The 16,234-nt window shown below is 36.6% G+C and overlaps 6 protein-coding genes across 7 annotated transcripts; all 6 read left to right on the plus strand.

Moving 5' to 3' along the window:
* On the plus strand, positions 2,811 to 3,712 carry LOC104735580 (protein SPIRAL1-like 4). The gene is made up of 3 exons (XM_010455394.2): positions 2,811 to 2,915; positions 3,022 to 3,360; positions 3,457 to 3,712. Exons 2-3 carry the CDS (start codon positions 3,061 to 3,063, stop codon positions 3,550 to 3,552), a joined length of 396 nt encoding a protein of 131 aa, XP_010453696.1. The 5' UTR covers positions 2,811 to 2,915; positions 3,022 to 3,060; the 3' UTR covers positions 3,553 to 3,712.
* On the plus strand, positions 4,264 to 6,908 carry LOC104735582 (eukaryotic translation initiation factor 3 subunit M). The gene is made up of 10 exons (XM_010455398.2): positions 4,264 to 4,478; positions 4,670 to 4,799; positions 4,899 to 5,037; positions 5,125 to 5,337; positions 5,425 to 5,563; positions 5,710 to 5,860; positions 5,964 to 6,073; positions 6,157 to 6,254; positions 6,338 to 6,407; positions 6,495 to 6,908. Exons 1-10 carry the CDS (start codon positions 4,386 to 4,388, stop codon positions 6,582 to 6,584), a joined length of 1,233 nt encoding a protein of 410 aa, XP_010453700.1. The 5' UTR covers positions 4,264 to 4,385; the 3' UTR covers positions 6,585 to 6,908.
* LOC104735581 (COBRA-like protein 4) lies at positions 7,005 to 9,236 on the plus strand. 2 transcript variants are annotated; one of them, XM_010455397.2, is made up of 7 exons: positions 7,005 to 7,088; positions 7,241 to 7,299; positions 7,380 to 7,459; positions 7,553 to 8,009; positions 8,122 to 8,269; positions 8,359 to 8,636; positions 8,747 to 9,236. In XM_010455397.2, the coding sequence occupies exons 2-7, from the start codon at positions 7,254 to 7,256 to the stop codon at positions 9,022 to 9,024; spliced, it is 1,287 nt and encodes a 428-aa protein (XP_010453699.1). In that variant the 5' UTR covers positions 7,005 to 7,088; positions 7,241 to 7,253; the 3' UTR covers positions 9,025 to 9,236. The 2 variants fall into 2 exon arrangements, with proteins under 2 accessions (XP_010453699.1, XP_010453698.1); XM_010455396.1 differs by having other exon boundaries at positions 7,075 to 7,299.
* Positions 9,836 to 12,575, plus strand: LOC104735583 (solute carrier family 25 member 44). Its single transcript, XM_010455399.2, has 6 exons — positions 9,836 to 10,209; positions 10,739 to 11,120; positions 11,225 to 11,421; positions 11,605 to 11,752; positions 11,929 to 12,085; positions 12,217 to 12,575. The coding sequence occupies exons 1-6, from the start codon at positions 10,148 to 10,150 to the stop codon at positions 12,240 to 12,242; spliced, it is 972 nt and encodes a 323-aa protein (XP_010453701.1). The 5' UTR covers positions 9,836 to 10,147; the 3' UTR covers positions 12,243 to 12,575.
* On the plus strand, positions 13,166 to 14,401 carry LOC104735584. The gene is made up of 2 exons (XM_010455400.2): positions 13,166 to 13,296; positions 13,614 to 14,401. Exons 1-2 carry the CDS (start codon positions 13,292 to 13,294, stop codon positions 14,257 to 14,259), a joined length of 651 nt encoding a protein of 216 aa, XP_010453702.1. The 5' UTR covers positions 13,166 to 13,291; the 3' UTR covers positions 14,260 to 14,401.
* LOC104735585 (pentatricopeptide repeat-containing protein At1g02370, mitochondrial-like) lies at positions 15,081 to 15,978 on the plus strand. The gene is made up of 2 exons (XM_010455401.1): positions 15,081 to 15,420; positions 15,542 to 15,978. Exons 1-2 carry the CDS (start codon positions 15,292 to 15,294, stop codon positions 15,677 to 15,679), a joined length of 267 nt encoding a protein of 88 aa, XP_010453703.1. The 5' UTR covers positions 15,081 to 15,291; the 3' UTR covers positions 15,680 to 15,978.

The following is a 16,234-nucleotide window of genomic DNA, read 5'->3' on the forward strand; positions in this document are numbered from 1 at the left end:
GATCTAGTGGTTAATTTTAAAATATAATCACTTTGATATTCCCTAAGTACATAATCCTAATCTGCTCACTACTACCTAAACTCTATTTACGATGACTGCCTCATTGGAAAGTACTAAAATCAAATAATGATATTGCTCGTAACTAACTAAGAGTAGATTAAACAATTTTAATTAAACCAACGATATAAGTGTACAGTTCTGAGTCTATCTCAAAATGAAGGATTCTATGATGATTTTAATAATCTTTCCACTTTTACGATTTGATTTTGTTTGGTAGGATCTGATCTCAAAAATATTGAAATGGATGTCGTATGGATTTTAATCCACACCACAAGTATTTAATGATATAAAACTCCATCTTATTTATCCCACCTGTTATTCATTTCGTGTATAATCAATTTACGTACGAACTAGTTTCTATACATAATTATTGTTTCATAAGTAAAAGTACGTAACTGCATTTCATTACTTAAAGATCGTATCAAGGACAACCAATACCATCCAATGCATTCTCTAAACGTGGAATTTAAAGCTAATCCTCGAGGAAGAAATGAAGTGCTCTTTTTAAAAAAATAGCGGATGTGTCAGAGAGTAATTAAGGTATGATATGGATATCGTTTGTGTGATTCATCGCGAATGTATAGTTGGAGATCGATGAGAGAAGAGCTATATATCGAAAAGAAACCTTGAGCTAGCTCCTTAAAGTCACAAGCTAGCTAGATCAACAGCGTTAAACTAACTAGCACATATATAGTTTCCAGATGAATCTTAATTAACTCTATACCACCAAGGATAGGGTGATAAATTCAGTGGCGTATCTAGACGCCGTTCTACGATATATAGACTATTAAGACACCTTCATGTGTAGTGTAATTAATTTTGATAACATTGAATAATATATAATGATCATAGAAAGCTTAAACGGAAGTTTTTTTTTTTTTTTTTGTCATTTGTAGTTATATATTACTTCAACTGTGAAACCTAAGGTTTACAAATGCTAAAGAGCATCCAACATTCCCAGTCCTAGTTATCTATACAAGAAACCTCCAACACAAAACATTATGTGGGGGTTTCAGAAAAAATTGGTTACTAATTTCAAAGGCACTATCACAACCTTTGAATCCTTTGTACCTTTATCATTCTGCCTTTTCAAACAGGGGACAAACCCTTCTCTTAGGTAAAGAGCAATTGTAACCAAAGTGGAGGTCCAGCAGCTATATAAGACTGACTTCTCATTTCGTTAGTCACACATTGGGCAATAAGGTTTGCTCCTCTGTTTGATTCAGATTTCTCTTGTACCATTTTCCATTCCACAAAAGGTGCCTTAAACGGAAGTATATACTATACTCTTTCAATGTTTATTTGTTTAATGAATATATATTATTCATCAAGTTGTTCCAATCATATTGGCAATTCCCTTTTTATCAGCATCCATAAGCTAAATTATAAAGCGCACAAGTTGCTGTACTACCTTTGGAACTTCTAATCAAATTCATCGTTTTCTGATTCTCAATTAAATTAGTTCATTTAATTTCCCAAGAAGTATTTATTTCAGCACATGTGTGAGGTGAGTGAAATAGAAACATAGTAACAATAAATGGAATATAACATATATATAGTACATCTGAGGGAAATGTAACAACACAAATTGTGAACTGAGAGAGCATGGAAACCATGTAAGGCACCACCACCACATTGCAGAAAAAAGTCGTGTCACCATCTAACCCAATGCTTAGTTTGGTATATTATATTCCAAAGAAATAAAATTTAAATGTATTACTAGTATATTAAAAAAAAAGACTGGTATTAAAAAAAGAATATATTTTCTTTCATAAATGTAGCAGGAAAATTCAGATGTAAAAAAGTGAGGGTTTCTTCAGATTTTCACATGTCCATTGCCATACTTCAACGTCACTCTTATAAAATCCAAGTCAACGAGAAAATCTCGTCCGTTGGATGTGATGATGATGATCGTACATTTTTGTGATGGTCCCTTGAAGTCATGGGCTCTTACAACCCTTTCAAGTCTTGTGGTTACCTCTCCTTTGTCAGAGTTTTATTTATTTCCATTTATTTATAATATACAACTTTTATTCTCTTTTTGGGTTTATTTGTCATAAACTAAAAAGAAAAACTGACAAAAAAAAGAAAGAAAGAATTGCACTAATTTGATAAACTTCTAATTTTTTACTTTTATAAAAGCTACAAAAAAGTAATAATATATAAATTTAATAAGAATTATAGCTAAAATAGCCCAACAAATTGAATGAAGCTAAAAAAAAAACCATTGGGCTTACTTTTGTAGTCTCCTCTTGCTTTCTCAATAGCCTTAAGCCCATTCGTACTCTTCCAACAATTTGTTCTTTATGATATTGATTGGCATATGGTATTATTCAAACGTAAAATATAATCTCAATATCATGGCTTCCTTCTCTGTGCTGTCTATGATCGACATGATAAAATTCAAAATTGATTGTTTAGAATTTTGTGGGTTGTCATTATTTTCCTTGAGATTCGAATATATTTTTAATCTATAAAATAATGACAATATTTTAAACACAAATTGTTGTAAACAGCTTTTGGACCAACAACATGAATGAAAAATAATAATTTATCCCGTTTATCACAAAAAGCCTTATGATTAAGTTTGGTCCCTTAAACCGGGTTAACCCAATAAGAAAACCGGTTAAAATTCAAGCGATTTTCACGAAACAACTAACCCCCACACGTGCGTACCATAACTTCATGCCTATTTCTCACCACACATTGTCTTACACGTGGAAATTATATATAAACACATTCTCATGTGTGTATCTCCTTGTTCCTCTGTTTCTCCTCTGCCTTAACTTGCGGCCAATCGTAAAAGACGAAGAAGAGGAAGAAGAAACAAACCAGAAAAAGAAAAAAAAACAAAGGTAAACAACGAATGCACTCTCTCCTATGTATCTTTAATGGTTCACAATGATCCAAATACGTTATAGATCTATTGATATGGATTTGTTAAATGTTACACATTGTTAGTTTTCCAAGAACCGACCGGCGGAATATTCTCGCCGGAAAATGGGGAAAGCTAGAGGAGTCAACAGCGGCGGTGGAGAGAGCTCTCTCGGTTATCTTTTTGGTTCCCCCGAGCCTGTTTCCAAACCAACCAAGCCCAACGCTAACAGTACTAGCTTTACCACGACCACGACTACCACAACAACCACCGATGGAGCTGGAGGCAGACCCAAGACCATCACAACAACAATAACCACGGGAGATAAAAATAAGACCGGTGACGGTGAGGTATCGGCTGGTGTGAGAGGAAGTCCTAATAATTACTACAGATCAGATGGACAAAACTGTGGCAACTTCCTCACGGTAATAACTAATAAGAGTTCTCTGACATAGTATTTGAGAATCAAACTGGAAACTGATTTGGAATTTAACAAACATGTCTTGGTTTTGTGAAAACAGGACCGACCATCTACGAAGGTTCATGCTGCACCAGGTGGAGGATCTTCTCTTGGTTACTTGTTTGGTGGTTCTGGTCCATCTGGATGTGACAAATGATTTCAATTTCCACGACAATCTCTCAGCATTTGATCCGTTGAACACGAACAATTGTAAAAAAATTGTAACTTTATTATTCCCTATCCTTTGAAACTGGTTGTGGGGATTGTTTTTGGATTTGGACGTTTCTTGTGTTCTTGAAAAAAAAAAGTTATGTCAATTTGAATCTTGCAAAAAGCTTGAAGCCAAACCTTTCCTGTGGGATCTACAAATGTTCAAAATTAGGTTTCTGAATCTTTGAATCCATAATAGGAGGATCACATTACAGTAGCTTTTATGTTCCTTTATGGCTTTATCCATCAGTCACCATCTGATTGACAAAATATTAACAGCTTCATGAAATTCGTCACCCTTTTTTTGTATATAAACAAGAGTCTACAAGTGATCTCGGACTAGTTCGTTAACATGGATGTTCCAAGTCAAAACAATTTGGTGTTTTATCTCATTATGTTTGGCTTGATACCTCAATCCATGGAACAATTGTTATTTGAGATTATATAACCACTAGACCCCTTCTTGGTTCATGAGTTCATGACCAAAAATAAGCTAGCCGAGAGGTCATTTATACGGGTTGATCGTGACCGTTAGATTGTATACATTAATTTATAATACACGGATAGCCGTTGGATACGGAAAACCGTTAATTTCCCTCGTCGTTTTTATTAGACCGGATCCGGTTTAATTATAAACCGAACATAAAAGATTAAGCATCGACTAGGGTTCCTCATCAGTCGTTCCTTCGTTGCTCAGCTGTTGAAGAACTTATTCTTGGGATTTAGGATTAGCGTTAAGGACTCTGTCGAGGAGGGAGATTCAAAAACCAGAGAAAGAGAATGACGACGATTGTTCCCACCTCCGAGGAAGATCCTTCGCTCGCCATTGTTCGATTTACTTCCCAGCTTGCCTGGGCCGATGCTGGTCCCGAGGTACTTTTGGGGTTTATGATCTCTTATTTGCCACAGTATCGAATTATTGATTGATGAGGCGTTGTGTTGATATGGAGGCCAAATTGAGCAATTTAGTGTGCTAATTACTATTGACCATTGCAATCTCTCACTTGATCTGCTTGTTTTAATAAACAAATTGCCTCAGTGTTAAGTTAATTTTTGCTAATTAGGTTGCAGAGCCCCAAGTTTCTAGGTTATGTAGGGAAGCAGAGGAGTCTATAAGAGATTGCAGGTGGTTGGATTTGGCAACTTTAATGGTAACTTCAGCTGACTTGGTTTCAACCAAGATCTCTGAGAAAGGTCATCTTTTATAATTTCGTTTTTTTTTTTTTTTTTCTGCTATAATATTGTTATTATTTTTTTTTTGCATTATTCTCATGTTGTTTGCCTCTTATTCAGATCTTGAGTGTACCTACACCATAATTTGCAGCCTTGTGAAGAATGTGAAAACTCCTGAGGAAGTCCTTGAAATGGTGAAAGCTATTGCTTCTAAGGTTGTTCAACAGCCGGATGATAAAGCTTCATTGCGTTTGAAAATGTATGATCCTGTGACTCTTTGATCGTATATGAAAATGTTTCATTTACGTGTTATGTGTTTCTCATCTGTTGCTTGTCTTGTGTGCAGCCTCTTCAATCTCTATAACCTGCTTGACCACCCAAATGCTCGTTTTCAAGTATATATGAAATCTCTGGAACTGGCTGTAAACGGAAAGATTACCGAGTATATAGTGCCTTCCTTTAAGAAGATTGACAGCTTCTTGAAAGAGTGGAGTATTGACATCAAAGATCAGCGGGAAGTATTTCTTGCCATTGCTAAAGTGCTGAGAGAAAATAAAAGGTACTGAATCAATGTTTCTTTCACCTCTTTTTTTGCTTAGGTTAGGTACCAATGGCCTCATGGTTTTTCTTTTAATCAATATTTCAGTTTGGCAGAAGAATCCCTTCAGTTTGTGACAAAATATTTGGCTACTTTCTCCAATGACGATGCCCAGGTCCTGAGTGAAGCCAAGGAGGAAGCTGTACGAGCTGTTATTGAATTTTTCAAGGCTCCCAGTATATGTCAGGTATCATAATTCATAAAGCATTTTCACTCAAATGTTGCTAATGACTTTTACTTCCGTTAGAAGTGCAACTACTGCTTTTTTTTTTTTCAGTGAAGTCTTTTTCATATTTGAAATCACATCCATGATTTTTGTATTTTGATATGCAGTGTGATTTATTAGACATGCCAGCCGTCGCACAATTGGAGAAGGATCCTAACACTGCACCAGTTTACCAGCTACTGAAGATTTTTCTTACTCAGAGGCTGGATGCATTCATGGAATTCCAAAATGCGAATTCAGGATTTTTGCAAACCTATGGTATTGCCCTCATTATCCCTTCACCGGTTATCATAATTTGATAAAGCATCTTCAGAGAATCTTCAAGTATTCAGCATAATAAGCCATAGATGGTGTTTTGCAGGGCTTGTTGAGGAAAACTGTGTCTCGAAGATGAGATTGTTGTCACTTGTAGATTTGGCCTCAGATGAATCTGGGAAAATATCGTATGCCTCAATCAAGAACACTCTACAGGTTAACTTGTTTTGCTTGAACAATACATCAAACGTTGAACCTTTTTTCGTCTCGAGCTCAAAGAATTTGTGGGGGAGATACAGGTAAATGAAGAGGAGGTTGAATTGTGGGTGGTTAAGGCAATAACTGCAAAATTGGTTGATTGTAAAATGGATCAGATGAACCAAGTTGTAATTGTCAGGCAAGTTCTATACTCTTTTCTATCAGTTTATATTATGTGTAAAGTCACACATTCTCATACTTTCATACTTGTTCATATTTCAGCCGCTGTGCCGAGCGTGATTTTGGACAAAAGCAGTGGCAGTCTCTTCGAACAAAGCTTGCAGCATGGCGGGTAAAACAGGAAACTGCAATTCTAGACTTATGTGATATTGTGAATGCTTATGTAATAATAACATGTTTCTTGGTTGTGTTTGTGCAGGACAATATTACAAATGTTATTAACACAATCCAAGCTAATAAGGTAACAGAGGAGGCATCATCAGGTACTCAGGGATTGACTGTTCGTTGAAAGATTTGTCTGAAGATTTCTCAGAAGAAGTAGGGGATCATCAGTCGAAAGACGACCGATATAGTCATCTCAAAAGCAGACCGATTTTGTTTTCTTTGCAGAGTTCTTTTTGACCGTTAATCTTTTTGAAATTACCATTCTTCTCTGTATTGGCCTCTTTTTGTCCGTTCAATTTTGCGTAGACTTGCCATGCATTGCTTTCTTAAAGAGAAAACAGGAAACCTTAGGAAGATGGTAAGCTAAGTTGGGAGATATGTTTGTGTCAGAAGTTGACTCATGGCCAGTCCCACTTTTTTTTATCTTCAATCCCAAGTTACGTTCTCACTTCTCATCTCTAAATCATTGGGGTTTCCGGTTCTTTTTTCAAGAAAAGACAGTTGAGATGTTATGCTCGGACAAGAACACGTCAGTTACTGTTGCTGTTTTATTATCATTCACCATAAACATTGCTTAAAGTTATGGGAATCAAGAAAGAATAAATTTGGAGAATGCAACAAGAAGTAGGTAAAGCCCATCTTCACACCAAAAAGACTCATCTATAGTCTGTGAAAAGCTTCTGTTTAAATCGATTAACACATCAACTTCAAATTTCTGAAGAAGAAGAAACTGAGGTTTAAGTACCATATCTGAAATCAATTTCCTTAAATCTTTCTTAGGAAAATACAAAAGATGAGGCTCTTCCTCTGCTTCTTCTGCATGATCATCTTTAGCGCAAGTGAGTCCTGAATATTCATTTTTGCTAGCTAGTTGCAACACCTTAAATTATTCTTCTTATTCTGTGATTTCGTTTTACAGCTGCATATGATCCATTGGATCCTAGTGGGAACGTTACAATCAAATGGGATATCATGTCCTGGACAGCAGATGGCTATGTGGTATGATTGCTTCCTGCGATTGTGAATGCATGTATGCGCATTTGAAACTTGTACAAACTCTCATCATCTCTATATATTATATGCATTTTGCAGGCAACGGTAACTATGAACAACTTCCAAGTATACCGGCACATACAAAACCCGGGTTGGACATTAGGCTGGACATGGGCAAAGAAAGAAGTGATTTGGTCAATGGTTGGAGCGCAAACAACAGAACAAGGAGACTGTTCCAAGTTCAAGGGAAATGTACCTCATTGTTGTAAGAAAACCCCCACGGTCGTTGATCTCTTGCCAGGTGTGCCTTACAATCAACAGTTCTCAAACTGTTGCAAAGGCGGTGTAATTGGAGCTTGGGGTCAAGATCCATCAGCCGCTGTATCACAGTTTCAAGTTAGCGCTGGTTTGGCTGGAACTACAAACAAGACTGTCAAGCTTCCTAAGAACTTCACATTGCTTGGTCCTGGGCCTGGTTACACTTGTGGTCCAGCCAAAATCGTGCCATCTACCGTTTTTCTCACAACTGATAAACGGCGAAAAACACAAGCCTTGAGTATGTTTAAACAGAGCTTAGTTGAAGAAGTTTACGCTTCCTTCATCTATCTATTATATCATATGCATCGTTGATCTCTAAACAACATTTCAAACATATGTTTCTGCTGCAGTGACATGGAATGTTACCTGCACATACTCACAGTTTCTAGCCAGAAAGCATCCAAGCTGTTGCGTCTCCTTCTCATCCTTCTACAACGACACCATAACTCCTTGCCCGTCTTGTGCCTGTGGTTGCGAAAACAAAAAGAGCTGCGTCAAGTGAGCAGAAAGAAAACACAAATCACTCAAACTCAAAACCTTTTCTTATCTCCTAAACTGAACAAGACATTACCAATATTTTCTTGCAGGGCTGATTCAAAGATTCTAACCATGAAAGGTCTCAACACACCGAAAAAAGACAACACTCCTTTGCTGCAATGCACACATCACATGTGCCCTGTCAGAGTCCACTGGCACGTTAAAACCAACTACAAAGACTATTGGCGAGTGAAGATAGCTATCACAAATTTCAATTACCGTATGAATCATACATTGTGGACTTTAGCAGTTCAGCACCCAAATCTCAACAACGTGACTCAAGTATTCAGCTTTGATTACAAACCAGTTTCTCCTTATGGATCCATAAGTAAAGTTCTCTCCTACTTACAACTTATTTAACTTTTAAAACAAAACACTGAAAAGACTAATCAAATTCTTAAATCTTCTTTTTTTTTTTTCTTTTTTTTTTGGGTGCAGATGATACTGGAATGTTCTTTGGAACCAAGTTTTACAATGATCTATTAATGGAAGCTGGACCTTCAGGGAATGTTCAATCAGAGGTTTTGCTACAGAAAGATCAAAAGACATTCACTTTCAAGCAAGGTTGGGCTTTTCCGAGAAAAGTGTACTTTAATGGTGATGAATGTATGTTACCTCCACCAGATTCATACCCTTTTCTACCAAACTCTGCACAAGGAATCTTTGCTTCTCTCTCACTCACCATTCTTCTTCTTCTTTTCATCACAATCTGGTGATTTAAACAAGAACTTTTTTTTTTGTAACACGATTGGTAAACTCGATTACCATATAAAAGATCAAAAATGGGGTATTTTTTTTGTTAGATAATATGATTAGAGATGTGTAATCTTTTTTTTTGTACCTTCATCACCGACGCCATTGATTTTATGGTTTTGTACTTCTTGATCACTCATGTGAAATAGTGAAAGTGAAGCATTGATTTGAGAAAGTGGCAAAACAACAAAAAGCTACAGAGTAGTAGGTTAGTTGGGCTCAAATAAATGCATTGTAAATTCAGCCCAATTAGGGCCTGGTTCTTTAATATTATATACACGCATTGACTGACGCGTTTCAAAATATTCGCGTTGTGTTTATATATTTCGTTGGTCCGAAAAGGCAAAAAAGGTCAAAAACGGCGTTTTGTTTGGGAAGACACTTTTTTGGTGGAAGATATTTTCTAGTTTCCTATCTGTCCGAAATGGCTCCATTAATTTTAAAGTATATATTCTATAAAAAAATCTATGTCAAGAATAGTATTTTGAAAATAAGATAAGAATTTTACCTATTTGTATTTTATCGAAAAAACTAGAGACTTATAGAGTTGCCTTTTTTTTATATATTTTGGACAAAAACACTTTATAGAGGTACAGTACTGTGTTTGGCCAAAAAAAAAAAAAGAGTTACAGTAACTGTATATTTTAAACTGATGTTATTATCTAACAGTGAAAAAAAAATAAAAATCAGGAAACCAGTCCCGCACGGTGGCTTTTAAATCCCCCCAAATGAATGCTCTTTGATTGAGATCTGAATTTTTGATTGAAAAAAAAATAAAGTTTGTTGCTGACCAAACGCGGAACTTCGATTAATAAGAAAAACCGCGTTTGCGTTTTAAAAGTTTCTCACTTGTGTGAAAATATTTTGTTCTTTATTCCCGAAGACGACGAAACTCAAGAGTTTGTTGTTGAATTTGCCTCCAAGAAATCTGCAATTAGAAATTTACCATTTCGCCGTCATCGTCTTCTTCTTCTTCGTCTTCGTCTGCTTTGATCTCCTGATGTCTTCCTGAGTCGTAGGCTTGATTAGATTAGGTCATTTCGCCTCGGACTCGGACTCAGTCTCGCAGCGTCGGGGAGAGAAGTCATGAACACGTCACCGAGTTCTCGCGTCGCATCGTTTGGTCAGACGGAGATTAACTGGGACAAGTACGTTCTTCGTTAATTGATTGATCCGCTTGTTTTCTTCTTTTGATTGATTTTTGATTCTCTGTGACGTTTTCGTCATTAGTCCGAATTTGTTACTTCGATCCAATTTTTCTTGTGATTTTGGTTCTTCGGTGGATTTTATCGATTCATGATTTGGATATCGCGCGTTGTTTCGATGCAATCATTTGGTGGAGGTAATTGAAGATTTTCACCATTTCTTATTGGGAAGAATCTGGTTCTAGGGCTCCCTAGTTCATGAGAGTAGCTCGATTTCAGATATTGATTTGGTTCGTACAGACTTGTTTCTCTAGTGTTTATCATAATCTTTGTTTTGGTGAAAGATCTGGTAAGCATTTGGATTTTTTTTTTGGGTTCCTTAGTTCTTGCGGTATAATCTGAGGTAGCTGATAGATATAGTCTTTACTCATTAGTTATAAGAAAACTTAATATACCTTACAGAGAAAAAGACAATTGATATCTTCATTTAGCTTTAATCATTTGTGGTCTTTCTCCTCTCTTTACTTTGCAGGCTTGACAAAAGGAGGTTTTACGTTGTTGGTGCTGGCCTATTCACTGGTGTTACTGTAGCTCTGTATCCTGTTTCCGTGGTGAAGACAAGGCTTCAAGTTGCCTCTAGAGAAATTGCTGAGAGGAGTGCATTCTCTGTTGTAAAAGGAATACTTAAGAATGACGGTGTTCCTGGTCTGTATCGAGGTTTTGGTACTGTAATTACAGGTGCAGTACCTGCAAGGATCATATTTCTAACTGCTCTTGAGACCACAAAGATTTCTGCGTTTAAGATGATTGCACCTTTCGAGCTAAGTGAACCTACACAAGCTGCCATTGCTAATGGAATTGCCGGCATGACTGCTTCTCTTTTCTCACAGGCTGTCTTTGTCCCAATTGATGTTGTATGTATTTTCCACCACAAACCTCTTTGTTAAATATCAGTGCATGCTGTGAATGTTCTATCACTTTGAGTTGCTGAAATCCATATTTCTCATATTTTCTGCAGGTTAGCCAAAAGTTGATGGTTCAAGGATACTCAGGTCATGCTAAATATACTGGTGGTATTGATGTTGCCACTAAAATCATCAAGTCATATGGTGTAAGGGGATTATACAGGGGGTTTAGTCTGTCTGTTATGACCTATTCTCCTTCAAGTGCTGCTTGGTGGGCTAGCTATGGATCAAGCCAGCGTGTTATCTGGAGGTTAGACATATGAATAATCTGTTTAATTGATGATAGTTACAATTTTAGTTTTGATTGCAAGAACTCCCATTTCACTCGTTCCTGAAATTTTAAATGACTGATATAATATCTGCTTTTGGATTTTGCTATCAAAGCTATAGAATTTCCACTGATCCAATATATATATATGCTACTGTTGGCCAGATTCTTAGGATATGGTGGTGATTCGGATGCGATCGCTGCTCCTAGTAAGTCAAAAATTGTTCTGGTCCAGGCTGCTGGAGGAATTATCGCTGGTGCAACAGCATCCTCAATTACAACACCGTTAGACACAATCAAAACGCGACTGCAGGTATTAAATGTTACCCCGTTCATAATAAAAGCTTGATTTTACTTGGATTTGTTTTAACTCTCTTGAATATAACAAGCTTTCTGGCCTGATGTCTTGGTTCTCAATTAGATTAATTGTGGTCTGTGGGTATTGCCACATAGAAATTATACTAAACAAAACCTTAAATCTCTTTGCAGGTCATGGGACATCAAGAAAATAGACCATCAGCGAAACAAGTGGTGAAAACTCTGCTAGCAGAAGATGGATGGAAAGGATTCTATAGGGGTTTGGGCCCAAGATTCTTTAGCATGTCGGCTTGGGGAACCACGATGATATTGACCTACGAATACTTAAGTAAGAAATCTTTTCTCTTTATACCCAAAAATCATAACTTTGAGCCACTCTCGAAACAATCAAGTTTTTTCTTATGAAGTGCTACTGCTCCGCTCTGACATTTCCTCATTCTTTCTTGAATGTTTTTTCAGAGCGTCTGTGTGCAACAGAAGATTAGGAAGCTGCACTACTGGTTTGTTGGTTTTTCTCCTTCTACTAACTCGAGTAGACGCATCAACTCGATTCAAATCTCGGCTATACTGGGAGCTTTCCATGTTGACAATTGGACCATTCTTTCAACTTTGAAGTCTGAGTTCCGTTTATTGTAATCATTCTTTCAACTTTGCGTATTGGAATGTATTCTTACAGCAGAAGAAATTCTAGATAATTATGTTCTTCTGCTTTATTAGCTTCTGGGAGCTAAAGAAGCTTCGAAACTTTGCAATTACTTCACCAAATCTTATAATCGTATGGATGTACGTGTTGTCATAACAGTCAAAAATTGAGTTGAGTTTTGATGTTGCAAATGGATTCTCAATTGGACCATTCTGTCTTCTCCACAAAAGTATCCCCATTTCTATGATATAACAGGTTATTCATCTGATCTGCCAAAACTTTTTCATTTGATCATTGCCTCATTGCCTCATTGGTATCAAGTCCAACATAGGCTCACCAAGAGCGCTAACCGGGTGCAGCCACATAACAAAAAGCCAATCTCACGCGGTTGTTATTTAATTAACACTATGTATAATTGTATATTTTGGTTGATTCAGATATACTCATTTAAGTTCCATTAATTTATTCATTCATACATATAAAAAGAATAAATTGTTACCGACTGACGGGAAATCGGCTAATTCATACTCCCACAGCTTTGTTATGTTAAATTCATGCCTTGACTATATGACTGTGCTAAAACATGCCTCCACTCTTTATTTATTTAATTAACATATCTAATCTCAAATTTTTGTGCTAAATCATACTTAGACACTAACACCGTTAATTTGCCGTGAAATGTCGATGACATGGAATCCACGTCGCAACGACGTCGTTTTGTAAAGAAACACAGAAATTAAATTCCAAATGATATTACGTCGTTTGTGTTTTGTTCATCTTCTTAACCCGACATTCTTCATTTATCTATAAGTAGAGCGATCAAAACTTATAATCTCAATATTGGCTGTTGAAGGGAGTTTTGAAATTGACACTTGGATCTGTTCGAAAAAGATGAGGTAATTCTCTTTCTAATTTTAGAGATATTTTGATGAATTCGATATTTCTTGAGTTTTAAAACAAATTTGATGCAGACATGTATTATTTTAATAAGAGTAGTGAAAGAATCATTTTCACGTGTATGTATATATATGTCCTCACGAGTCAATAGCACCTTCATTGTCCACTCAAATTTTGTATTGTTTTGATGAATTGGCTAAGGTTTCTTTAATTTTAGTTTAATTTAATTCGATCCAATGTAAAATTCTTGAACACCAACTGTTCGATAGAATGTCCAGAAATCTAAAAACCATGATCTTTTTCTGGTTTTTTTCAGCTCTGATGCATCTTTCCAGATCTATCACAACGGCAAGTTTAATGTCTCAGGCAGCGGTGTTGTTACATATGATGGAGGGGAGATTCTTGAAAGCCAACCGGAATCAATGTTGGAGAACTTGGTGGATTCGTTGAAGTTGTCTTTGTCTGAACATAGGATTTGGTTTAAACTTCCATTTGAGAGTTTGTCGGATCTAAAGATGATTTGTAATGGAACCGATGGAGTTGAGAGAATGTGTATAGCTGCAAATTACACTAAAGCTGTTGATATTTTCTTGGAGAAAAACATGGAGAAAGAAGGTGCTATTGAAGACAATATAGCTAATGGTGAAGGTGATGATAAGAGAGCTTGTGGTGAAGGTGATGAATGCGGACATGTAGAAGGATGTGGTGATGAAGATGAGGTTTACAATTCTGAGGGTACTCCTCCGCATTCAGACTGTGAGGATGATCATCAACATGTTAGATACAAAAAAGGCAGTGGACCAAACAAGTCAATCAAGTCAGCTGTCACAAGCCTCTCAAGCAACTCAACCAAGTCAAGCATCACAACCTGTTCAAGCAAGTTAAGCATCACAAATACAAGCACCATCAAGCATGATGGCTCATATTTTAGGAGATTTTTTTTTATTGAGTTTCAGATTTGAAATGTTTAGGTATGTTTTTTTTTTTTCTGGTAATGCAGTTAGTTTTTAGGGGTTTAAAGATGATTATCCTTGTTTTTTTGCTGGTAATGCATTCAGTTTTTAAGTGTTTAGGAATGGTTATTGCTTTTTTTTATATATAATACACTCGATTTTTAGGATTTTTTTTTTTTAACTTGTCTTAATATGAATGTTATGTCATTACAAGCTTAATACAAACAAAAGGGAACCATGACCATTACACGCATAAACGAAGAGAGATAAAGAAGGCGATGAACGACGTCGACGTGGATTCCATGTCATCGAAATTTCACGGCAAAGTAACGGTGTTAGTCTCTAAGTATGATTTAGCACAAAAATTTGAGATTAGATATGTTAATTAAATAAATAAGGAGTGGAGGTATGAATTTAACACAACAAAACTGTGGGGGTATGAATTAGCCGATTTCCCACCGACTGACTATAAAGTTTATACAGAAATTTAAGTTCCATTAATTTATTGCTACTTTTGGCCTCGTGCCAGACACATTGTCTCGTGAAGTCTTGTGCGCAACGCATAACACGTCAGACAAATCGACAAAAGACGTATATAAAAATTGGTGTAATGTAAGTATGTAACCTATACTAATCGACAAGAAAGTGAAACTGATGAGATACCCCCGGGCCCGGTTTAACAGAGGATAGAGGGCGACTGGATGAGATATATCTTTTAATTTTATATTGGGCCAGGTCGTTATGAACGGCCCAAAAAAGGAGTTGCGAGCTATTTATTATTTGCATACTAGTATTTAGTATTTAGACAAGAGAATTGGAGTGTAAAAAAATTAGGGTTTGGAAAATGATGAACTTACGCCGAATTGCAGCAGGAGAAGGTTCTCTTCATCTCTGGAAGAGAGGTATGAAGATGGCACGAATGGCTCATTCTTCCTTTTCGTCTGCTTCTTCTTCTTAGAGAAACGCAAACCGGCGGATGCGGATCGAGGGAGCTTTTTCTCCTGAGAAGAGAATAGTATTTTGGAGAAGCTGCGGTCACTTATGGGTGAGACCGTAGACTTCATCATGAGGGAGGAAGAGAAGAAGGGTGCTGTGTCCTTCACTCATGCGGATCTCATCACCACGGCCGAGCAGCTTGACAAGGAAGGCAAACATGACTATGCCTTCGAGGTCTATATCAATCTCATCTATGTAACATTTGAATATTATTCATTGCTTTTTTTTCTTGAGATTTTGTTAAGATTGAATGAAAGTTTTGGTTTTTCTTTTTCTTTTTTTTTTCTTGGTTAAGATCTTGGAGTGGATGGATAGAAAGAAGATGAGTTTTTCTCCGAAGGAGCTTCAACTTTTTGTTGGTATTATTGCCAAGACTAAAGGCTTAGATGCTGCTGAAGCCTACTTCAAGAAAGTAGACCCAAACTTCAAGTAGGGGGATCCTGCTCGTTCCAAGAATTATCCAGCTTTCGCGAGACTCTCGTTATTTTGAACCGTGAGTTTGAATTTCAAAATGGGGTAAGGCGAGCTGTTCTTCAGTATCGCAATGGCGTTGAGCTGGATGAGTGTTAGTTAAACTATTAGTTTGTTTGGTTGGTTGGTTGGCTTTCATATGTACTCCTCCTCTTTTCCTTCTTTTAATCTCTTGTCATCATCTTCTTCATGCCTCTGTGTATCTCTTCTTAACTGGATGTGACCATCTTTATGAATAATAATAGACCACTCTAGCTACTACGTAATTCACTACTACAAGAATTGGTCTAACTTTATATATAGACCATATAGTTAGAAATTTCCAATCTCATTTTGGAATGTGCATCGAAAATATATTACCCGTATCACATTGATTCAGATCGCTTTAGCAAAACTACTACAGACAAATTTTAAACGCAATCCAAAAAAAAAATAGAGCTTTTTCTTGTTTCCCTCAAGTTGTCTTGGACGAATTTAGGCTAAGAGCTTTATGATCAAACTATTAAACTAGCGCGAG

Source organism: Camelina sativa, chromosome 13, assembly GCF_000633955.1.
Source record: "Camelina sativa cultivar DH55 chromosome 13, Cs, whole genome shotgun sequence".
NCBI lineage: Eukaryota > Viridiplantae > Streptophyta > Magnoliopsida > Brassicales > Brassicaceae > Camelina > Camelina sativa.